The sequence below is a fragment of the Lissotriton helveticus genome, chromosome 1_2 (genome assembly GCF_964261635.1).
Source record: "Lissotriton helveticus chromosome 1_2, aLisHel1.1, whole genome shotgun sequence".
Taxonomy (NCBI): domain Eukaryota; kingdom Metazoa; phylum Chordata; class Amphibia; order Caudata; family Salamandridae; genus Lissotriton; species Lissotriton helveticus.
Genome location: NC_136058.1, coordinates 148,333,147 through 148,358,929, shown reverse-complemented (window position 1 = coordinate 148,358,929; position 25,783 = coordinate 148,333,147). Strand labels below are relative to the sequence as shown.

Sequence of the window (25,783 nt, the reverse complement as noted above, 5' to 3'; positions counted from 1 at the left end):
AACTCGAAATGACAAAATCAGGTACCGGTGGACCTACCCATTTGGACTCAATTTTGAATTCCAGAACAAGCGAAGCCACATTACTGAATTAAAGTAAGGTTTGGATCTTCTGGGCCTTCCCTCCCTGGAGGGTGGCCCCACTCAAGGCAAAGATGGAGGTTCCTCCCAGGGCTCAACGTTCGCTTCCACCTGGTCGGTGGATTCGCGCATGGGCCGCTGATGAACCCTAACAGACTGCACCATGGGAGTTGAGTGGTCTATCACCTAAACCAGGACTGGGCTTCATAGACCTATGAACAATCATCATTGGGGCCGACATCTCCGGATATATCCAGTGGCAGCAGCTACAGACTTGCTCTACCCGCAAACCCCTGTTTTCGAACTCCTCTCCTGCCCCTGTCTCTGGGGCTCCAGTCCTCTGTGCAAGATGTGGAGACGTCACGGACTAAAATGGCTCCATACGTAAGAACAGTGCTGTCTCCTTTTTTTCTAAAATAAGGCGAGTTTGGAGCCTAGTATCAGAATTACTTTTCGTTCTATACTGTTATCTGGGCCCTCCTATATGTTTTTATTCTCCATTGCAGATAACTTACCTTTGTTGTCCTCCTAGCCATGGGTCTGTATTATGGTCTGCTTTCCAGCCGCACAAAGATGTTTTTCATATGAGAAATTTACCGGGATGGGCGTGGACTGGGTTATGGTCAAGGGGCGTCTGAGATGGAAAATATGAACTTTTGTAGCGGTGTATGCCCCCAATACTGGACAGACTGTTTTCTTCCACACACTACTGGGGAAATTAATGGACTTTGTGGAGGGACCAATGATCCCCATGGGCGACTTCAATATGACCTGGCATAAAGATCTGGATAGCACGCACGTACACCGCTCGGACATGGACTCCTTCTCCATGGACACACAGCAGCGCATGCAGGACATGGCCTTCTAGACGCTTGGCGCACTCACTATCCACAGACCTGGGACTACACTTTCTATTCTCATGTCCAGTGCACATACTCTCGGCTTGATTACATTTTTATTAGTCAATCCCTGCAGGGTGCCCTACAAGAAGCCAAGATATTCCCCCTTTCAGTATCAGACCATATCCTGCTTTCTAGATGTCTCTCTTGGTGTGGGAATGCCTCGACTACTCCCAGATGGTACTTCCCGACGCTGCTTGCACGGGACAAGATATCCTGTACTAGATTAAGAGAAACAATTCCTGAATTCTTTGCTCTCAATAAACCGGGGGACACATCGGAGTATACCACCTGGGACACATTTAAGGCAGTCTTCAGGGGGAAATGTATTCCCCTTAATTCGGCTTTGAACGCGCAGCGCATTAGAGAGAGGGGGCAACTGGAGACAGAGCGGTCTTCTCTTGAAGATACCCACAAATTGAATCCCACACGGCAAACCCTGTGCAACCTAACAGCGCTTCAAGGTAAACTCCGGGCTATTTATAATAATAGGGCAGAGTTCACACTTCTCAAACTGCTGTATTTATCATACACCCTGGGCAACAACATTGGTAAACACCTTGCCAGACAGCTAAAAGATAAACGAGAGAGAGAGCACATAGGTGGCATTCAAGGGTCCTCTGGGGAACTTACACATAAGGACAAGGACAAAGCTGAGATCTTTGGTTCCTTTTATGAAAATCTCTATTCGGGGAGGCCCTAGATTTGGATGCCAACATTACCCCTACCCCAAGTGTCTGCTGAATGGAACTAATTACTCACCGCCCCTATTACCAAGGATGAGGTTAACTCTGCTATTAAAGCCTTAAAGCCCCACAAAGCCCCTGGCCCGGATGGATATACCGTTCTCTTCTATAGGACATTTGCCCCTGATATCAGCCCACACCTTACCTTGTGCAACTCTTTAACAAGATGGCAGAAGAGGGCGAGACCTCTTGCACCATGTCCGAGGCCATGATTTCTGTGATACCCAAACCAGGGAAGGACCCTCATCGTTGCGCCTCCTATAGGCCTATTGCCTTGTTAAATCTTGACGCGAAACTGTACTCCTCCATTCTAGCTTAACGACTGAATGACCTCATGCCTGATCTCATACACCCTGACCAGTCGGGATTTATTAAAGGCCGTCAAACACACGATAACACCCATCAAATTATACAGCTGATAGAGAAGGCCAACAGACGTCACATTCCCGCTGTATTAGTGCCGTTGGACGCTGAGAAAGCCTTCGAAAGTGTTGACTGGACATTCCTATTCCACACACTTGCGGTATTCGAATTCTCGCCTAAATTTCTTACTATGATTCGTGCCAATTATCTCCACCCCCGCTCTAAAGTGGTGGTCAACTGCATACAATCATCTTCCTTTATCCACTCTAGAGGTACTAGACAGGGGTGCCCTCTATCACCCCTACTCTTCGCTCTTAGTATTGAGCCATTATCACTAGCGGTTAGGGCTAATCTGGAATCCAGGGGATACCATTCACGGGGGAGACACATAAAATTTCCCTCTTCGCGGACGATATCTTCTTGTCTTTCTCCGATCCTGCCAAGTCCCTCTCAACCTTGCAGTCGGAACTTGAACGCTTTGAAGCTGTGGCAGGCTTTAAAATATATCTAGGCAAATCGTACATTCTCAACCTCACTCTCCCGCAAGCGGAAGTCCACAGGCCCCAGTCTCTTACACCTCTGCCGTGGGCCACTACCTCTGTTCAATATTTGGGAGTCCACCTAACTCCAAGAATAGAGGTGCTTTATGCCACTAATTCCCCCCCCATCCATACTCTAATCCAAACGGAACTCACAAAGTGGAAACTTCTCTTCCTGTCATGGTTAGGCCAGATACATGGCGTGAAAATGACACTTCTTCCTACGCTTCTTTATCTTTGTCAGGCCTCGCCCATAGAACTGGAGGGGGATTTCTTTGGACGAGTGAAGGCTACGATCTTGCACTTTATTTGGCGGGGGGGCACGCTCGCTTCTCCTTCTCCCTATTGCGTCGCTCTCGCAAGCAAGGGGAAGTTGGTCTCCCAGACATTCCCTTATATTCCAAAGTGGCGCAGTTGAGTCCTGGTTAAATGGTCGAAGCAGGAATCTGATAAGCACTGGTTACATATGGACCACAGTGTGACGGGAAGGACTATATGGGACCTGGTTTGGCGCCCCAAGAAAGACAGGCCTGAGAATACATACGTTAACACTCCCACACACACCACCTTAAGGGTATGGGATTCAGTCGCAGGCGACGACAGGTGGACTTCGTTCCCTTCACCGTTTACACCACTCCACTTTAACTCTGCATTCCCCCCGGCCCTACATGAGGGGCCCTTTGATGCCTGGAAGAAGGGAGGATGCCTTGCTTTGACACCTCTATTTCATAATTTTGACCCACTCAATTTTGATAACTGCAAGCGGGACTATGAACTAGGTAACACAGAAAGATATCACCACCCTCAATTAATGCATTGGGCCCTTACTCCTCAGGCACGAGAGGCAGCCACCCACCCTCTCACAAAATTCTAGGCCTACCTCACCAAGACCACTTGTATGAAAGGGGTGATCTCGTTCATATATAACTTCCTACTCACTACCACACTTTCCCCGCATCCACGGTATATGTCCATGTGGGAGGATGTACTACAGCGTGCTATTTCGGACGATGAATGGACGCATTTATGGTCTGACATCATGAGATTCAATCACTCCGCTGAGCTCCGCGAAGCCCACCTGAAAACTATGATGGATTGGTACCTACATCCATCCAGGCTTAGGCGGATCTTCCCCAATACCTCCAATAGATGCTGGAGAGGGTGCGGACTACTTGGGATTTTCAACATATATGGTGGGATTGCCCAACTATCCGCCCTTTCTGGGAAGAAATACTCGCACACATCAAGAAAATGTTGGGCTACCCCATACCCTCCACCATGTCGGGTGTCCTTTTGAGGCTTCTCGATTCCTCCTAAAAACATCAGACTCGTGCTGATAAAACAATTATGTGGGTGTGTATAGGAGCAGTTACGGTTACTCTGGCAGCCGCATGGAAGCGGAAGGATGCACCATCTATCTCCCTTTGGCACTCTCGTCTGTGGAAGCTGCTCAGCCTGGAACGCATGTCAGACATTTTCACGGATAACTATAAAAACTTTGAATTCAAGTGGGGACCCTTAGTCACCTTTCTTTCACGTGGACTCCCATCGGCTGTTTTCCTTCACCATTAGAGCCCTTCATCTCTTTCAAATTTGAGATGACCTTCAGTCACATAAGATAACTTAATTGTGTGCATGGGCCGCCACCGCGGTAGGTGGGGGTGGGAAAGGGGGGGGGGTTATTTCTTTCTTTGTTTGCGTTATCTCCCAATTGGGATCTGTTTTCATATTATTTTTCTTCATTCCACGTACCACCTTCTGACTGGAAGGCGTAAGAAGGTTACCGTCGCAGAAAGAAGATGAAACACATGTTGTACCGTCCACTCGCAATTTATGCTTATGAGAACTCATTCCAAGCTCCGTTATCATCAGAAACTGTACCCTACATTTAAGCAATTCATTGAGAAAGCAGTTGGACTCAGACTAGGCAATGTACCATGTTAATCAAATTCGGTTGTTTCAATTATGCCACTCCCTTGCGAGGGACGCTGTGATGGTATTGTTTCAAGATGTATGCTGGAAAACTTAATAAATATATATTTGAAGAGAAAAAAAGACTCTGATACCACAGGCTACTTCATAGCACTTTAACCCCCTCTTTCCTTCCGCTGTCCATGTTGTCCCTCCCTTGTATCTGCCCTGCCTCAGTTGTCCGTGTTGCCCTGCCCACCCGCCATAACAAATAAGAGTCAATATGATGCGAACACCACTGGCTGCATCATAGCATTTTTTGCCACCCACCTACCCTAAGTGTTGTCTCTCCTCTCCCTCTTTGTTCCTGCGAGCAATTTTGTTTTTAACTTTTAGTCTTGCTGCACAGTACATACAACATGACAAAAGAAATGGTCAAAGCCAATACATCCAATGTTCCAGAAAGGAATGCAAGACGTCCCAGTCTGGATGACCAACAGCTGCCTGAAGCTCAACGCCGAGAAGACAGAAGTCCTCGTCCTCGGTACCACCCCTTCTGCATGGGACAGCACCTGGTGTCTGACCGCCCTCAGAAGCCCACCTACCCCCTCCGACCATGCCAAGAACCTCTGCATCATACTCGACTCATCACTCACCATGAAGCGGCAGGTCAACGCCGTTACCTCCAGCTGCTTCAACACCCTCCGCAAAACCTTCAAGTGGATCCCCCCTGAGTCAAGAAAGACAGTCGCCCACACACTCATCACCAGCAGACTGGACCACGGAAACTCATTCTACGCCGGCATCAACAAGTCCTTACTCCGCAAACTCCAGACAATACAGAACACCGCCGCCAGACTCGTCCTCGGCATCCCCCTACACTAACACATCAGCCAACACATACGGAGTCTCCACTGGCTCCCCGTGGAGAAAAGAGTCACTTTCTAAATCCTCACTCACGCCTACAAATGCCTACACATCAATGGACCCAAATACCTCAACGACAGAATCAACTTCCACATACCCAAAAGAAACCTCCGATCTTCCAACCTCGCTCTGGCGGAAACCCTGTGCATCCACAGAGCCAGAGCAGGCAGAAGATCCTTCTCTCAGATTGCAGCCAAGACCTGGAACGAGCTACCGGCAGACATCAGACACGCCACCTCCCTGAACACCTTCAGGAAGACCCTCAAGACCTGGCTCTTCGGCTAAACAGATCTGCGTACCCCCCCCCCCCCCCCCGCCTCTCCCCACCCCCCTCAGCGCCTTGACACCCTCACGGGTGAGTATCACACTAACAATTCCCTGATTGATTGAATGTTTGTTTCACGTATTCTTGGTGCATAAGGCGAGGGGCTCCTGTGGCTCTGGGCTCCTGGGAAATACTAATCTTCCTACCGTGTGCTTAATCTCACACTTTTCAAAATATAGCCGTACCCAGTGGAAGAAGGGGGACTCTGCTAGTTGCCCCCAAAGATGCTTTCTGACAGGCTTTCCATGTCAGAAAGCCCAACATGGAAAGCCTCTCTGAAACCGACATCATAATCCCGACGACGGAATCACCATCCGTATGGGATTATGTGGCGGTTCCGACTGGTCGATGAGATCAAGGAGCCGGTTGGAAGACAGTCAGATTGACCAGACTGTTTCAAATCCGAACTACGTCATTTTAATACGGCGGTCGGATTTGAAACCTTGAATTTCGGTCACAAAGCCTTTGACATGTGGTCGAAAGCTTTCCGACCGACATCCAAATTAGGTCCTTTATACAAAAAAGGCTTTTGAGAAGAGCAGCGTCGTACTGGTTAATATCATTTTATGGATAGTGCTTCAAAGATTTTTGACCGGTTTCTTGAAGACTTATCACGTTGGAAGTCTCTCGTTGCTAGACAGCATGTGCTTTTTCGGTCTGTGAAGGGCATAGTGTGGACTAGCTTGCTTATAGGGCAATCGGACAGTGCACAACGGGCTGGTCTGACAGGTCAGTGCGTGGGGCAGTTTTTGGATGTCTATGGGCCTTTTTATAGTCTGCTGGAACGGATTTTACTGTTGATTTCCCAAATATTAAAACTACTATTGCCTGCATAAGCACATGTCTCTGCAGTCTTCCATACATTGCAAAACACTTGTACAGCGTGTCTTTGAAAGTTCTGCCCCAATTTGCCAACATGGGCTCCTTTTTTTGGCTATCTAATTCACTAATCGGTGTCCCTTTTATTTTAGTGATTGGTCCAATTTTATGTCTCAGTCCGACCCAGGAAGAACCTTGTCCACCATGTTCATTTGATCTGATTCCAAGGATGTTTTCACCCAAAGGTCAAGAAAACTAGTATTAACATCTTCCTTTGGGCAGATGACTTGGTTATGATAGACCAGACAGTGATAGGCCTTCAGCGCCAAATCATATGCGTTACTACTATCTACTACAAAGCAAACCAGCTTACAGTTAACACCAGTAATGCCCAAACTGTAGCCAGTCGGTTACCCGGCTACTTAATAAAATTGCACTTGATGTAGTTTCTGAATCTAAATATCTGAGCTAAAAATTCTGTTGGAATTGGTCTCGAGAAACTCATTATCGCCTTTGGGCATTCGTTCGCGCTGTATAAATTGCTCATTCATTCATTCCTTGTAATTTTCCCTTTCTGTAGTTGACTAACTGCATTAGCGCCTTGACACCTTCGAGCATTCGTTCGCACTGTACACATTGCTCATTCAATATCGAACTGCGCGTAGCAGAGCTGCGTCAAGGAGTGCCTCTTGTGCGTGCGCTGATGAAGGATTTTAACAGCGATTTGGGCCCAATAATTCTGTAAAGGTGCCCTGTGTTTAATCTGCAGGGCACACTGGGTTACACTATGGTAGAGCGCGAGTGCTGAAATCAGACTTTGGACCCACCTGTCTAAATGGAAGTCATTTAGGATAGCCCAGTGCTCCCTTAAAACTGTATCGAAAGTGATGTCATTAACAAAGTATTTAATCCTGATCAATAACCCTGAAGAATCTACTGTGAGCTAGTTGGTCTTTTACCAGTCTAACAAAATAAAACCTAATTTTTCAGAAATATGGCTCTTCAGGGGTTGGAATTCTGGGAAATTGTATTCATTGCGCACTAATTTAATGATGATCAGATCTATGCGGGTGGTAAAGGGTATTTAAAAACATTGTATGCCTGTGAACCTTCTCGTTCTGTTCATTTGTATGTTCTGAAGTTGATGTGCTGCATGTTAGCAATTTGTTTTTGAAATATTGAGGCTGATGTCTGCAGTAGCTTCACAAGGTAAGTTGACAAGTATGGGAAGAACATTCTCAATTTCTGATCGAGGCACTACAATTTATATTTCAAGAAATGTCGGCACTTAGTGGAATGGACATAATTATTCAGATAGCCTCAGAATAGAGTAGGCTGTCTGAATACATGTACCTCATTCATATGACCTGAATCCCAATACAAATATAAAACCTATTAACTTCTGTTTACTAATTAACGATGTTCTTTTGCTTCTAGTGTTGGTCAAGTTGTAAACCTGAAGGCAAAGGTTAACCGCGCCTTTAATTCCAGCATGGAGGTTTGTATATGAAGATTTTAGCAAACTCGAGAGTTTCATATATCCTTTCTTTCTTTCTTTCTTTCTTTCTTTCTTTCTTTCTTTCTTTCTTTCTTTCTTTCTTTCTTTCTTTCTTTCTTTCTTTCTTTCCTCCCTCCCCCCGCCCCCTGGGAATCAAGAGAATTCCATAGGGCTCGCGGTCTCTGCCAGGCGTGGGTTCTACCTTTTGACCCTTCAGGGCCACCATGTGGAGTACAGACATCAGCACAGTGTTGCTTGCCACTCCTCCTCTGTTCTCCCCGACAGCCAGGTGGCTCCTGAAATTGAGGGCAATTATTTCCAGAACAGTCAGTGGCGGAGGAAAAGCACGCCGGCGGCACGAATGCTGCTTGAGCGGATGTTAAATTGATTTATTAGAACCGGGTTATATGAGGCTGAATTAACGTACCTATCAAAAATGTCAGAAGTATATCCACACTTCTGGACAGCAGTTGCGAGGGAGTTGATATATTATCAGCAATGACTAGGAGAATTAATAGCCAATGAAGATGTAGCTTTTTTGAATAAATTACTACGGCACTCACTCTTACTCGGCCAGAATTCCCAATCCAGGTGTAAAAGCAATCAGATTTACAAGTAGCATGACTAGACCACACACTTTACTTGCAGAGATAAATCTTGGCTTAATTTGTGATGGGGTGCACTGCAAAATTCAGAGTTTAGCAGCGTGGGATGGAGAAAGCGTTCCGAGGTGTCGAACTTAGACCTGGGAGGTAAATACCGCTCACAGTAAATACTGCACCCGGCGTTAATGATTTTACCATCTGATGGACTAGCACCCAAAATACTGGGTTGCTCAGATTGAAGGCCCAGACAGTAGGCACCATATTACACTTAGAGCGTCCTGCCCCGGTGCACAGGGACAGTGCATCCTATTACATAGGTGATGCACCGTTACATCGCAACTTTTACAACGGGAGGCTTTTACAACGGAACTTTTACAACGCAGGATCCATTACATCGGATGCCATTACAACGCATGGCATTACATAGCAGATGCTATTACAACGCATGGCATTACATCGTAAGTATAGGTAAGTATTTAATTTTTTTAAATTTTATTAATATTAATTATAATTAAATATATTTATTTATGTTTTTTAATATTATTAATTTATTATTTATTATATTAATTAAAGTAATTTTTAAAATGTGTACAGGGGTGTTTTTAGGTTTCAGGGTAGGGTTTGGGTTTTGGGGTACAGGGGTGTTTTTAGGTTTCAGGGTAGGGTTTGGGTTTTGGGGTACAGGGGTGTTTTTAGGTTTCAGGGTAGGGTTTGGGTTTTGGGGTACAGGGGTGTTTTTAGGTTTCAGGGTAGGGTTTGGGTTTGGGGTACAGGGGTGTTTTTAGGTTTCAAGGTAGGAAAAAGGGTGTTTTTAGGTTTCAGGGCAGGGTTTGGGTTTTGGGGTACAGGGGTGTTTTTAGGTTTCAGGGCAGGGTTTGGGTTTTGGGGTACAGGGGTGTTTTTAGGTTTCAGGGCAGGGTTTGGGTTTTGGGGTACAGGGGTGTTTTTAGGTTTCAGGGTAGGGTTTGGGTTTTGGGGTACAGGGGTGTTTTAGGGTTCAGGGTAGGGTTTGGGTTTTGGGGTACAGGGGTGTTTTTAGGTTTCAGGGTAGGGTTTGGGTTTTGGGATACAGGGGTGTTTTTAGGTTTCAGGGTAGGGTTTGGGTTTTGGGGTACAGGGGTGTTTTTAGGTTTCAGGGCAGGGTTTGGGTTTTGGGGTACAGGGGTGTTTTTAGGTTTCAGGGCAGGGTTTGGGTTTTGGGGTACAGGGGTGTTTTTAAGTTTCAGGTTTGGGTTTTGGGGTACAGGGGTGTTTTTAGGTTTCAGGGTAGGGTTTGGGTTTTGGGGTACAGGGGTGTTTTAGGGTTCAGGGTTGGGTTTGTGCTTAGGGCTAATTAAATTATATTTACCATTTATAAATTAATTAAAATATATTTATTAAATTAAATTAATTATATTATATTAATTACATTTTTAATTAAATTAATTAAATTAAATAAAATATTTTAATTAATTTATTTTAATTATAATTTTTAAAAATATTTAAATTAAATTAATTTCATTATATTAATTAATTACAATTAATTACAATTTTTATTAAAATTAAATTAAATAAATAGATTTAAATTTATTAAATTAAATTAATTACCATTTTAAAATGTATTTTAATTAAATTAATTAAATTAAATTAATTAAATTAACTTAATTACATTTTTTTTAAAAAGATATACTTACGATGTAATGCCATGCGTTGTAATAGCATCTGCTATGTAATGCCATGCGTTGTAATGGCATCCGATGTAATGGATCCTGCGTTGTAAAAATTCCGATGTAACGGAATGCGTTGTAAAAACCCGCGTTGTAGTGACACCAATCCTATTACATATAATGAACTGATCACAAACGTGTTGCTGCCCTTGGGGCAGCACATTAGTGAAAGGCAGTCAGAGTGGGTGTTTGAAGCAGCCGCACTGTCTTTTACAGTGCAAGTGGCACCCGACATGCACTTCATGGGGTGAGGGGGACAACGATGCAGGCGGAGCAGTTAGACTGCACCTCCCTGCAGGAGGGTGTTTGGGAGGTCCCCTTCCGAGGATGTCCTTGGGTTGTGCAGGTGGGGGGGAATTGACTGTCCGCCTCGTCTTTGTGGTGTATTGTCAGTGTTCCTCTTTACAGTCTCTTTGCCCCGTATTATGGATGTGGACGTAGAGGCAGGCACAGAGGTAAAGTGAACCCCGAGTTATCATGAGGCCTCACCCCCCATGCTAATGAGCGAAGGTGCCCGCCTTTAGACAGTGCCGTCTCTACATAGGCGTTGCATTATCTGTAACACAGAAGGGGCCTCACAAACATATGTTGCCACTTCTGCAATGCTAGAGTGCCCTGCAGTGCAGAAAATGGGTGCACATGCCCATTGACTCCCCGCAGGCACTGCATGTAATACTTCCCTAGGTGTACTACATCTCCCTTTATTGTGCACCACAGTTAGAGTATAACAGTTCTATTCTGTTGATTGTGTTGCCTTATGCCCTGTTGAGGCATTTGCAGTCCCTGTTTTTAGGTTGAAGCCTACCAGACAGCGCAGTTGTCTGCTTGCAAAGACATAAGGGGACCATGCCAGCCATAGGGTAGCGCAACTCGTGCAGCTGCACCTAGCGCTGTTCTCGGGCATCTGGAGTGTTCAGAAATAATAAGGATTTAAAAAGCACCCGCAGCAGAGTTCCTTGTGTGTCCAGAAGTTTTCAGGCTACAATACAAATTTCAAGATAACCCTGGTTATTAATGTTCCTGTTGGAGAGAGACCTGAGTTTTATCTAGTGTCAGTCTTCACTCCTGCTAAAGTAAAACAAAAGGTTAAGATGCCTGCTTCAAAGAACATGTACCACACATCACCAAACTGTATTTTATGTGGATTGCTCAGTAGGGTACTGCTTTAGTCGGAGATCCTTTTGTTACTTGCAGTTCATAAGTTGCAACCCTAATATAGCACAGTACTTATGAACTATCATCAAAGAGCTATATGCAAACTGCATTGTATAGGTTAGAACGTTCTGTCTTTTCCCCTGTCTTTCATCCTGTCTTTCATCATTCTAATTTTGATAAAGAGTTAATTTGGGTTTAAGGACATTCCTATTCGTAAAGCTAACCACTGCAATAACTTTTAAATACTGAGGTTCGGCTTTTCCAGTCCAAACACTCTTAAAATATACTGCCTACTAGTGTAGGTGACATGTGACTCCTACACCTTGTAATTCTCTTAATCTTATGTAACATTTCCTATGGACTGATTTAGGCACACCTGTATCATTGACTCTGTAAAATGTGTGTGATGTAAAGTGCCCTGGCACCCTACACTGGTATGAATAGTGCTGTAAAAGAAATAAAATGCATATGAGAGAGGTCCTATGAAGAGATGAGGAGCACTGGCGGAGAGTGGCGGTGAGGGGATTTGGGAGTTTTTTTGGGGGGAGGGGCGTCAACCAAGATTGTCGCACTGGGCACCATCCGTTCTAAAATCTGCTCTGTGGAAGACTTGCTGAAAGCTGGCGTAGAAATGCATTACTCCAATTGCTTATCATTGGCTTTGCCTTTTGTCACTCACACTTGCTTGTCTTCTTTTTGATAGCTTTATTTGTTTTTGGCTGTCCCGCTTGTGTTAGTCCCTCCTGAGGAGCATAGCCTATTTACTACCTCCCTGATTGGCTCCTTCTGTTCTTCCACCACTGCTCGCTTTTTGTGAACTCCCCCTTACCCCCCCTTTTAGTGAAGCACTTTATAAGAGCGCATTTTTTACAGCTGTCTCTTCTTGAATGCTTCTCCCCAACCACGCTCGATATGACTTGTGTAAGGAGTTCACACTCTCTCTGCCCATGTGCTTCTCTTCCATCACCCACACTTGTGTTGCTTTCTAGTCCTAGTGCTCCTGTCCCCACACTTCAAAACCATCACTGCTGTCCTTCACTCGTTTTCTCTCACTTGTTGCTTCTTCCCACCTGCGATGTTGCTTTACCCCCATGTTGCTTTACCCTCCCACTCCTGCCAGCCGCTCATCGATTATATGTATTTTTTTTAAAAGGCTCTTTTTTAAAATGGTGGCTTCATGCTCCTTGTTTTAATTTACTGATCTATCTCAAATTGGTAAATAAAAAAACAAAAGGGTGCCCCTTGTAAGTCGACCAATCAGTGGTTTGTAGAGCATGACTACTCACCCATAAGGGTTCCTAGGCGCTGAGGGCAGGTGGGGCTGCTGGGCCGTCAAAGGCACTGTGGTCAGTCAAAGAGCCAGCTCTTGAGGTCCTTACTGAATAGAGGCAGTGAGGGTGATTGCCTGAGCTGGAGAGGCACAGTCTTCCAGGTCTTCGCTGCGAGGTAGGAGAAGGATCTTCCTCCGGCTGTGGTCTTGTGGATACGTGGGATGGTAGCCAGGGCCAGTCGGGCAGAACAGAGGTCTCTGGTGGGTACGTGGAATGTGAGGCGGTGGTTGAAGGTACGCAGGTCCAGAGTTGTGTTGGGCTTTGTAGGCATGTGTGAGGAGATTGAAGGTGATTCTTTTGTTGACTGGGAGCTAGTGGAGGTCTCTGAGGTGGCTTATTATGTGGCTGCCGTGGGGGATGTTGAGAATGTATCTGGCGGAGGCGTTCTTGATGAGTTTCTGGGTGATACCGGCATAGAGTGCATTGCCGAAGTCGATTCTGCTGCTGACGAGTGCGTGGTTGAGCGTCTTTCTGGACTCGGTGGGGATCCATTTGACGATCTTTCGAAGCAGATGTAGAGTGTGGAAGCAGGATGAGGAGACCGCGTTTATCTGGCAGTTTGTTGTGAGCGAGGAGTACAGAATGATGCCGAGGTTCCGCACATGGTCTGCGAGTGTGGGTGAGGTTCCAGGTGCTACAGGCCACCAGGACTTGTCCCAGGTGGAAAGGATGGAGCCCTTGAAGAGGACTTTGGTCTTTTCTGAGTTGAGCTTGAGCCTGCTGTTCTTCATCCAGGCAGCAACAGTCCATATCCTGTCCTGAAAGTTGTTCTTGGCGACTGTGGGTTTGTTGGTGAGGGAGAGAATCAGTCGGGTGTATTCGGTGTAGGAGACTATGTTGAGCCCGTGGTTTCTGACAATGGCTGCAAGCAGGGCCATCTAGATGTTGAAAATCTCGGCTCAGGGAGAAACCCTTAGGAACTCCGCATCTGATCTCTGTGGGTTCCGAGCAGAACGGAGGAAGTCTGACTCTGTGTTCGGCCGGTGCGGAAGGCGCAGATCAATTCCAGGGCTGTGTCGCAGGTGCCAGTATCATGGAGTCTTATACATAGAGTGCAGTGAGAGATGGTATCAAAGGGGGCCGAGAGGTCCAGCAGTTTTGCCTCGGTTGAGGAGGGCGTGGATGTTGTCTGTGGTGGCGAGGAGGGCGGTAAGTGAGTGTATGTGTGTTGAACAAATGATGTCTACAAAATGTTGTGATGGCGAGTGATTAGGTCTTTTAAAAATATATTTAATAAGTTCTGCCCAACAGCTGTGATGCTGTTCAACATGGCAAAATATTTTAACAAAGCCAATATGTCTTATCAGTGTTGCCAATGCTTATTTCTCATTCTAACTGATGTTTATTTTTCCGAATACCAACTCATGAGTAAATATTTATGTTGCCAGATATCGTTGGGATTTTTCTTATCTAGTTCTTTTCACCAGGAGAGCCATCTTCTGATTTGGTTACAGTTTAGATTTTGCCCAAGCTAACAAACATCTCTTTCAAAATGTGCCTCATCTGATTAAGCCTTCTAAATCTGAGCTCAAAGGCAGGCTGGGGTCGTCACTTCAGTTGGGAATAATTGACCTGAAGTTCCTTTTCCCTTTTTAACCAAAACCATCTTCCACATAAATCACATGCTTCACCGAGACGAATTGATTCTTGAAAACCTCACTCCTTTGTTCCAAACTTCTCTCTAATTTCTCTATCAATCGTGTCATGATCTTCACTGTACTCGTCACGTAATCGAAACTAAGTGCTCAGAACACTGCTCTAGAAAACCCTGGCTCACATTTCGATTGAGTCTGAAAACATTTGGTACAAAAACAAGGGGTCTGTGAAATCGTCCTGTGTACACCAGCAATGGATATAGGCTCCATGAGTCACAACCAAGCCCAAATGTATAGCCTACTACACACACACAGTACTGAGGATCAATCACATGACCCAATTCCTACTAAGAGAACAAGCAGTTGCCTAGCTGAGCTCACGAGAATTAGTAGATGGCTTTGCAAGTAATAATAAAGAAAATTACTTTGCCTGAGCCAACTAGTTTGAAAACCTTTGCATATCAAGTACCAGGATGCAATGCACCGAAGGCCCATAGACGGGCACATCCAGTAGGGAAAGTTGGCACAAACAAGAACCGTTCTAAAAAATGGTTCAAGCAGATTAGTTATACCAGACAGGACAGTGTTTTTACATTTTCACAAGTCCTTATACAATCCATTACACAACCTCTAGGGAAGAGAAAATAAGATCCCCCATCCCATAACCAAGGGATTTTTGTTGGTATATTGCCACCTACAGTGCTAGTGCTCCTAGCAAGCACATTTATTTCTCTTCTGTCACCCTCGGTTTCGGCGAGGTCAGCGGATTGGAGGTTTCTTTTGGGTTCGTTGAAGGAGATTCTCTTGTTGAGGTATTGGGGTCTGGTGTTGTGGAGGCATTTGTAGGTGTTGGTGAGCATCTTGAAAGTAATCTCTTCTCAACGGGAGCCAGTGGAGGTTCCGTAGGTGTTGGGTGGTGTGTTCGTGTCGAGGGATGCCAAGAACGAGTCTGGCTGTGGTGTTCTGATTGGTCTGGAGCTTGCAGACCCAAGCCTTATTGATCCCGGCATAGAGGGCATTTCCGTAGTCCAGTCTGCTGGTTATGAGTGCGTGGGTGAAGGCCTTCCTTGATTCGGGGGGATCCACTTGAAGGTCTTTCGGAGGGTGTTGAAGCAGCTGGAGGCGACGGTGTAGACCGGTCGGGTCATGGAGAGGGAGGAGTCTAGTATGATGCTGAGGTTTCGGGCTGGTTCGTGGGGGATCTGCTGTGGGCGGTGGGCCACCAGGTGCTGTCTTATGCCGATGGGGAGGGACCGAGGACAAGGACTTCTGTCTTCTCCGAGTTGAGCTTCAGGCAGTTTCTGCTCATTCAGGATGCAATGTCCTTCATTGCTTCCTGAAAGTTGAGTCTGGTGGTGATTGGGTCCTTGGTGAGGGAGAGGATGAGCTGGGTGTCGTCCACATAGGATACTATGCTAGTTGTGCTGTTTGACGATGGCGGCGAGGGGGTCCATGTAGATGTAGAAGAGCGTTGGGCTGAGTGATGATCCTTGGGGCTCGCCGCAGTTGATTTCTGTGGGTTCAGAGAGGAAAGGTGGCAGTCTGATTCTTTGGGTTCTGCCTATGAGGAACGAGCGGATCCAGTTGAGGGTAGTTCCTTGTATGCTGGTGTCGTGGAGTCTGGCTGTGAGTTTGCAGTGGGAAACGGTGTTGAATGCTGCAGAGATGTAGAGTAGGATCAGGGCTGCGTTGTACCCTTGGTCGAGAAGGGTGCGGATGTCGTCTGTGGCGGCGAGTAGAGCGGTCTCTGTGCTGCGTTTGCTGCCGAATCTGGATTGGGAAGGGTCGAGGATGGAGTTTTCTTCAATGAATTTGGGTAGTTGTGCATTGACTGTCTTCTCAGTGACTTTGGCAGCGAAGGGGAGGAGGGAGATGGGTTGGTAGTTCTTGAGGTCGATGTGGTCTGCTGCTGGCTTATTGAGCAGGGGTCTGACTTCTGTGCGTTTCCAGTTGTCGGGAAAGATGCCGGTCATGAAGGTGGCGTTGATGGTGCGTTGTAGTTCGGGAGCGATGGCGACTTTGTGGAAAATGTGTGGGGGGCAGGGGACCATGGTGCTCCTGAGTGGATACCTTTCATGGTCGAAGTGGTGTCTTCGGTGGTGACTGGGGTCCAGGAGGAGATGGTGTGCTGGATGGCGTTGCTGGAGGAAGAAATGGTTTCGGAGTTGGGTGTCTGGTCGATGAAGTTGTCATAGTCCCTTGAATTTTTGATGGAAGTAGGATCCAAGCTTGTTGCAGAGGTCCTGGGGAGGGGTGATGTCTGTGGTTTCACTGGGGGGCTTGGAATATTCCGGGATGATGCTGAAGAGTTGCTTGGAGTTGCAGCCGTAGGCGAGGATCTTGTTTTGAATGAAGGTCATTTTGGTGGATCTGATGCGTTGGTGATATTCTGCCATTGCGTTTTTGTAGGTGGTGTGATCTTCTGACGTTTTTGCTGTTTGTCCAGTTCTTCTCGAGAGGTCTACAGGTGCGTCTGGATTCTTGGAGGTCGGCGGTGAACCAGGTGGCTTTCCAGGGGTGCTATCTGTCGGGGTTGCGTAGGGGGGCAAGCTTGTCTGCGCAGTTGGAGAACAATCTGTGGAGTCCTTTGGTTGCGAGGTTGGCATTGGTCGAGGTGGTGGGGGCGTCGTGGTTAAGGGTGGAGTTGATTTATTCCTCAGTAACTTTGCTCCAGGTCCTTCGTGGAGGGTGCGATGCAGGTTTGGGCGGCGTGGGTTTGTCGACGTGAAAGTATATGCAGTGGTGGTCTGTCCATGGGGGTTGGTTTGTGTGGTGTGGCTGTTGTGGATGTTGTTGCCTCCTGCAAAGATGGTGTAGAGGGTGTGCCCTGCCTTGTGGGTGGGCATGGTGACAAGCTGTTTCAGTCCGATGTTGGCAAGGTTGTCCAGGAGGGTGGTGGAGTTGGGGTAGCTGTGGTTGTCGAGGGCGGAGTTTAGGTCTCCGAGTATGTAGTCCATGGGTGCGATGGTGTGGGCTGCAATGAGGTCGGCGACGGTAGTGGCGAATGAAGCGCGGGGTCCAGGGGCTCTGTAGGCGAGGGTGCCACTGAGTGTGGTTCTAGGGCTGGTCTTGATCTGGAAGCGAAGGTGTTCGGTGGTGGGGAAGGAGTCCTTCGTGGTGGAGGTGGAAAGTCGGAGGGAGCTCTTGTGTACGATGGTGAGACCTCCTCCTGGGCGGTTGGGGCAGCCATTCCTCTGGATCTTGTATCCATCGGGGATGGCGGTGGCGATGTCGGGGCGGAGGATATGTTGGTCCAGTTCTGTAAAGAAGGCAACGTCTAGTGAAGGGGTGACGAGGAGGTTCCAGATCTCTACTGCGTGTCTGTGCAGGGAGAGCACATTAAGGAGGATGCACCTCAGGGTTTCGGAGGTGTTGGCGTTCGTACTGGGGCTGTGGGGGCGCGGTCGGAGGTGAAGGATTGGCAGCAGTGACAGCAGGAGAACTGGCCGTGGGTGGTGTTTGGCGTTGACTGCTGACAGTTGTTGTTCCTTCTAGGGTTGCGAGGAGGGAAGCGTAGTTGTAGAGCTGGGAGGTCGCAGATCCAGGATTCCTGGCACTAGCTGTGGTCGGGTTGCGGACTGGCGCAGACGGGCTTGCCTTAAGCAGGGAAGAGAGTAGGGAAGCGCAGCTGGGAGGTGGAAGCGGGAACCGGCAGGGGGGAGGGGCCGCAGGGGCAGCAGCAGCATAAAAAGGACACTGAGAGCAACGAAAACAGAAAGGCAGAAAACCTGCAACAGTGAACTTAGGCACAGGTACAATTACAAGACAGGCACAATAATAAGACAGTGAAGAGGCTAGAAGGAAGACAGAAAAAAACGGGCACAGAAAGACAGAAAACGGCACAAAAACAGAGAGAGACAACCGCGGCCAGCAGAAGAGCATGGCTCTCACTGGACCACCAGGGATGAGGCGCAGGTAAATGGTAAAGGTATTTTATTAGTTTTTTTGTTTGCAGTGAAGTAAATATAAAACAAAAAAGTGCACACTTTACCATATTATAAGCTTTTATAGCAACTATACAGTAAAGCTGGCTATTTTAATGTAAAGGGGTGTGAATGGATGAATATGAATATAAAAAAAGAATCTTAAAATGTATGATAGAATGTATGGCAGGTGACCGGGAGTACCGATCACAAAACATGTACTTGAAGTGAATTTGGACATCATATGCATTCAAAAAATCGGTAGTCTGGGGTGTCAACGAAGCTTGTACAAATGATGTTCAGCTGTGGAAGTTCTCAGCTCTGTTTGCAGATGCAAAGTGGTGAAAGGGGAAGTAGTTTGCTCTGTTTGCAGCCACAAGGATGAATGGAGAAGTGGTCACCCTCTTCAGCGGTGAACATGCTCTTTACTGTTGCTCATGGGCATCAAGAGAATCTGGGAGGTCTGAGGCATCTCAGAAACCTTATGTGATGGCTGGGGTTTGTAAATGAACCAAGAAAAACCAAAGGTGGTGATGGACAGAGCGTTGACAATACAAACACTCACCCCCAGTCAACTGATCTGGGTTTAATCCATCACCGTTCTTTAGCTCACTCCGCCACCCCAGTTCAGACATGGCCATATGCAAATCAGTCTGACCCTGTGCCTCATGGGAACAGTCCAGCCCGAACTGCCAAGCCATGTCTTCTGTGGACTGGAATCAAGCTTCCCAGGACCGGTTTCTGGCATTACAGCCGTCTTCAGCCGGGCTTGCTTGACTCCAGTGGCAAAGTGAGCAAGGGACTCACGTCTGAGCATACCCTGCCGAACCAAGAAAAACAGGGTCAGACTGATTTGCATAGGGCCATGTCTGAACTGGGGTGGCAGAGTGGGCTAAAGAACGGTGATGGATTAAACCCAGATCAGTTGACTGGGGGTGAGTGCTTGTATTGTCAACGCTCCGTCCATCACCACCTTTGGTTTTGGTTTGTAAATGAACCTACATTAAACACCGCTAAGAGATAAAGCGATTTCTGCAACATCACTTGATTTTTCTCCAAAATGTTTTTTTCAGTTTTACTTTTTGGATTCCTGGATGCTTTGGCATAAGATTCCCGGTTCAACCATGATTCATAAACACAACAATTAAAAATACACTCAAACTACAGTTTAACAGGCGGGTTTTTCCGTGTAACAGACAAACACCCGACGACGGACCCAGCAGTGGCATGTGCCGTCTAATCCAGAGCAGAATTGAGCCACTTCTCTGACAGGATTTAGGCCAACCCACCTACAGCCAAAGCCATGAGTCATGGGAAAATGGGATCGAGAAAAAGGGGGGGGGGGACAGGGAAAGAGAGAAATGTGAAGAAATGAATGAAGTAATTTTATGGAGCGCGCCATATCCAAAGGTGTCTCAGCACTAGATGGATCAAAAACCAGAAAGGCCTTCAGTCCAAGGGCATACCTTTGGTGTGACTCAGTGACCTATTGCGAAAAAGCCAGGCCTTCCACTTTTTTCTGAATTGCTGCATGATGGGTTGCGAGTGTAGGGCAAGAGGCAAGGAGTTCCATAGTTCCCTCCACGGTACGAGAGTATTCTTCCACCCCATTTTGCTTTGCTAATTCTTGGGACCGTGATCATTCCTACCAGTAATATACCAGGAGAAACTATCCTAAAGGAAGGTCGGACCTGCTATGTAGAGGGCCTTGTGAATTAAATACAGAGCCTTAAATGAAATCCTTTTTTCCACTGGCAACTAGTGGAGGTCAAGCAGATGAGAGATTGGGCCCTCAGTAACGTTCTTGTTACAGAGTTCCGCTGTGGGGACATGGGGAACAAAGTGAGAAAGCGGGAAGGTTGAAAACCAAAGGGAGAGAGGGCAATAGTGAGGGGGGGGGTACAGGTAGGGGAAGGAGGTAGACAGGCGATATACATTTTAAAAAGCAGGTCTTTGGCAGGAGGTGATGACTGCTGGCAAGGACAAAGACCTGTAAAGGACGTTTAACCTCAGAGCCCGAACTATTATAATGGGAAACTATCAAGCAACTACAATATAACAGTCACAAAAGGTGCAAGCCTTCCAAAGACACATGGCACACTGCAAGGTTCTGATAAGTGCCAAGAACGTTTTTGTTACAATAGGATTTTTAGGTGGCCATCAGTATTTAACAAAAAGTTACATTCATCTGGGGCATTAGAAAAAAATAATTATTTTCAAGTAGCGCTTCGTATCGAACTTGCTCCATTTGTACGCACTGTTAACAGATATAACTACTAGCCAATCAATGGCATTCAATTGATCCACCTCAGAAGAATGCAGGCTGAGCCAGACTTTCCGGGACTGTAAGTTTCACTGATCCCTTCTGTCGGTATTATATTAGACAACTGGTGCAGTTCAATCAGTTTAGACCCTTTTGTGGAGCCTTTAAACAGAAACACAGCAGAGCCTGCTTTTGTAGACACCAGATAACTAGGAAAACAAGCAATATATGAGGCGGGAGCGGCAACCGGAGTCGCAGAAGTAAAGAAAGCAGCCTTGGCTCTGCACTTTATGAATACCTTAATCTCCGTGTGCCTAACAAACATAAATGTGTCCTTCTGTAACGTATGTGGTGGCATGTAAAGCGCTCCAATACCTACAGATTGAGTTTGCGCTATATATAAAAAAAATACAAACAACTGACCGGTCTTTTCCAGGTCAGTGGTGGAGTCTTAATTCGCCTGACCTTTGTGAAGACAAAGCAGCTGCCCCTCAAAACCAGCAGGGTGGGGGGCGGCAAGCTATACACGAGCATGAGCGGCAACCGGAGTCACAGAGGTAACAAGAGCAGCCTTGACTCCACCCACTCAGGCGTCATGAATAAAATGAATCTCCGCACACTTACTAAAAATGTATGTGTCCTTTTGTAGCATATGTGGCTTGCATGTAAAAGTGCTCTAATACCAACGGATCGAGTTTGCACTATATAAAAAAAAAATATATATATATATAAAAGCAAACAACTGACTGGACTTTCCCCGGTCAGCAGCGGTGTCGTGAAGCGGTATTCACCTGCCCTTCTGAAGTCTAATGGGCCCCTGATAACCAGCAGGGTGGGACGGCAAGCAATACACGAGCGGGAGTAATACAATAACAAGCCAATCATAAAGAAAATAGGTGATGGAAGGCCGCTTTTGTTTCAGTTGCTATAAACCACGTTAAACCTGCAACAGCCAGAAGGGAGGATCTGAACCTGCAATAGCCAGAAGGGAGAAGAGGGCATTACAGCTGTGATGGCCAACACAATTTATCTCGGAGTGAAATCACCAAGGAGGGAGCTCAGCAAACAAAGTAGGGACATTTACACAAATGCACCAATAAGAAGCCAGCATTTCTGAATGCCACAGATGACAACCAGTGGTAATCGGTGGGTGTGCCAAAAGCCAACTAAAGAGAGGCAACAGGTCTTGCAGACAGCGCAAGCGCTGTCGAGGCTTGACCTAAAAATGGTTTCCGCAGACTAGTTCTACTAAACAGGGCAGTATTTTTATGTTTTCAGAATCCAATATACAATCTATTACATAACCTGTATGGTAAAGAATGTTAGATCACCCATCAGAGGGCCAAGGGATTTTGGGACTTTTGTTTGTATATTGCCACCTGCTGTGATAGTGCTCCGGGCAAGCACATTTATTTTTCTTCGGCCTCTAGAATCTTTCCTGCATCTGTCACTGTTACATGATAGAAGGGTCAGGGATCCTACTTCGATGGAATTAGCACAAATGAATTCCAGGAGTCATTGCAATGGCTGTTATGGTTAGCCAGATGAGTGAGATTTACAGAGTAGCCACTTGTCTGCATTTCCCTACTGCATATATTCTACAAGCACAACTCTTTAAATGTGTGTGTGTGTGTGTGTGTGTATATATGTGTGTGTGTGTGTGTGTGTGTGTATATGTATATATATATATATATATATATGTATATATATGTGTGTATGTATGTATATATATATATGTGTATATATATATGCACAAAGTTGTTGGTGGGTTTGACAAAAAGATTCTTAGTTGCTTGGAACCTGGTTTGATCTTATTCTGTCATCATCCCCTGATATATTCCGATTGGTCATCCACTGGCAAAGATTGTGTAGGATAGAACTGGACTCTTAGAGTCTTATTACTGATGCACTCAGACACCCATCAATAAGCTTAGACTATAGTGAGGTCATGACTGTTCAGAGCATGTCTATAATTAGAGTTCATGGGACAGTCTGAAGAAAATATCTGAGACTCGCAGTGCAGGGTACATCTTATGCCCAAAGGTATGGGAGTCAGTAATTGCACTGCGTGTGCAGCAGGGCGCACTTGCATTATACTGGCTGTGCATCAGTGATCAAAATTAAAGCTTTGAAAACCAGTTTCCACTGTCTAGTTAGCTGTTGCAATTCTTAAACGTTTGTAATGAGAAGTTGCATAGCCAATATGTTTTCAAGTATTCCTTAGTTTTATGATATCCCTGTTTCAAGATGTCTTAAGTGATTTGTGTAGGATAACCTGGTTTTGTGATAATGTTCCCCTTTATCATTTCTAGGTTGGCATACAAGTTTGTTACGAGGATCTTTCCAGTGGAAAACAATGGAAGGTCTGTCAGGCCTACGCAACGTTTGTGGCACAAGGCGATGGAACTGGCAAGGTAGGGATAAAGTACCATTAAATGTATGCAAGTTTAACAAGGTGTAAAGTTAAAATAACTAAACTAAATTAGTGTGTAATGTATTCAGATGAAATGCTAAATGTCCTTAGTAGTATCCAGACCACTGTGCAACTGGTCCTCCCCAGTTGTCCTAGGACCAAAATAAAGATGTGAGTGGGGGAAAAGCAACATGCTTCACATCTAATGGTTACTCCATAGGATGTCCCTCAGCTCTTGTCTCCAAATTAGTAATGATCAAGCACACTGGAATGAAGAAATAGGTCTTTATTCATAACTTGAGATGGCTCAGGCTGACCGTCAAGAGCCGAAGAAAGAAATGCCCCCCTTAGAACATTGACATGCAAACTAAAGTTAAGCATTCTAGCATTTCAGCATTCTCAGAATCTGAAACACAACAGCACTCTGTGTTGAAAATTAGTACGTTTTGGTGAACATTATCTGCGCCATCTTGCCTCTTCCCCTGATGCCACACTTTTGTCGTGCGCGCCCGCCATTTTAAGATGCCCCGATCAGAACAAACCCTTTTGCATGCCGCTGGCCCCTGACATAGCCCTTTGCCTTCGCTAAGCCTGCACGCTGACCACCCCCTGCTTGCACCTGCCTTGAGTCATAAACCCCTCTTCGGCGCTGCTCTGCCCCAGGCCCTCATCCTGTTCCCAGCGCGACACCTCCCTGCTTTCCTTTCATGATCTCCGGCCCTTAGATGCAAACCCCCTTTTTCCCCGTGTGCCCGTTTTGTCCTCCCCGTTCCCAAGCCGACACCCAGCTCTGCCGATACCATCCTTGCCCCTCCCCGTACAATAGAAAGCTTCCCCCATCAAAGAATCCCCGGGTTGATCAAAGCCCCCACCCCATGAGACCCGATCAAACCCCCCACATTCCGTGAATCGGCGGATTATCCAGCTGCGCGATGCTCATCACCTGTTGTGACTAGGGTGGGGACTTCAACTGTAAATGTGTATGGGAACGGGCCCAAAGGGGAGTTCCGAGAATGTCTTTTCCGTACATCAAAGCTTTAACATGTATGTGTAATCTACAATAAAGTCATAAATGTGTGTATAAGAGGCCAGGCCTCAGGAATACAGTTAGAGCACCTCAGAACGATACCTTCTGTCCGTTTCGTTGTGTTCTCCTCCGGAGAGAATAAAAAAAACCTTGTTTCCTGCTTTCCAGTCTCCAGCGCCTGCCTCTTCATTTGATTTAATAACTAGAGGGTCACAGAGGCAATACCGCCGGGCAAATATCGATTGTCCCCGACCCGATTGAACTTTTTACAATTGGCGTCCCAAGCGTGGGGCCCATCAGCGACTCGTGGATCCAGTGGGAGAGGTCCCGACGACAGAGTGAACGACTGCAACGATCGGGAGAGCTCTTGCCCAATAGACCCTCGTCTGGCAGCCGATCATCCGAACTTCACTAGTTCCGAACAGACCTCTCTCGAGTGATCTACGGTCCTGACTGGGAACCATCAGGAGTGCCGTGAGAAATACGAGAAAAAGAGGACGATCGGGCGCTGGATTCGGAAGACAAGAAACTGTCCACATGGTCCGGGTAAGGTCGTGTTGCCACGACAAGTTGCGAAAAAATTTGTTTGATTGCTTGATTGTTCAAAAATACTAGTATTGCTCGTTTTATTTTTATTTTTTTTATTTTGGAGATTCACTGTCTGCAAACGGAGAAACAACAGGCTCTCTCTCTTTGCAAGCAGTGGAGGATAGGTAGGGTAGCAGCCGTGCTTGTTTTCTTTCTCCCCCACTTAATAATTGCTTGAAACTGAACTGTTGTTCGCAAAAATATTGTTTCCTGGAGATTCCCTGTCTGCAAACAGGGAAGTGACCACCCTTTTTGCAGATAGTGAAAAGGGTAGGTAACGCAGATCTTTGCGGACCTACTCATTCTCCCCATTGTTATTTATTGGTCTTTTGGTTTTTGATCCATGAGGTATTCACTACCTGCAAACAACGTAGAATAGAAATATTCTGTCTAGTCTTTGCACCTAGTGATAAGATAGGCAGTGCTGACTTTTTTAGTCCCTCGTTACGAGCCGTCATGTCTGTCTTCTCCCCACTGATAAATAGCCTGTTTAGCCCGGACCGGGTGTTAGAGGTGGACCATATAGCTCCACTAGAAGGCACCCCTAATAAGGACATGTTCATAAACTATGGGTTAGTCACCATAGCTTATAATAAATTATGGCACAGGTATACCGAAGATAGCCAAGACAAACAGTGGCCACTGGCAGGATCCTTTGACCTTGATAAAATAGAAACGTTAGAAATAGCCCTTCGAAATAATAAGACAACGCCAATTATGCTCGACAGTCTCGGTATGTGGCGCAGAGAGGCTACGAAACGACAGAGAAAAGACGAGGACAAACCAAGTAGAGAAATATACCGACAGGACAACCCCAGGACACCGCTACCCACGACTTATCCCCCGACACTATGCAAAGGACGACCAGACTTAGGGTCAAACCAATGCGCTTTTTGTAGGTATGTCGGACACTGGAAAGCCCAATGCCCGACTCTACTGAGCGTGAGTAAAGGCAAAGGGCCGACAAGAACGACAGACCGACAGTACGAGAAAAGGCGCGAGACAAAGAAGAACCCGACTTACATAGACAGACCAGACAGAACTACCACGTTTGATTATGCCCGATGGCACA

At 46.3% G+C, this 25,783-nt stretch overlaps 1 protein-coding gene across 3 annotated transcripts in view; it reads left to right on the top strand.

The window, feature by feature from the left end:
* Window positions 1–25,783, top strand: part of ACOT11 (acyl-CoA thioesterase 11) — a 437,309-nt gene that overhangs the window by 105,244 nt on the left and 306,282 nt on the right. For all 3 annotated transcript variants that reach the window (XM_078670317.1, XM_078670310.1, XM_078670324.1), the window contains 2 exons: window positions 8,045–8,105; window positions 22,996–23,097. In XM_078670317.1, coding sequence (XP_078526443.1) covers window positions 8,045–8,105; window positions 22,996–23,097 — 163 coding nt within the window. The remainder of the gene's footprint in view (window positions 1–8,044; window positions 8,106–22,995; window positions 23,098–25,783) is intronic.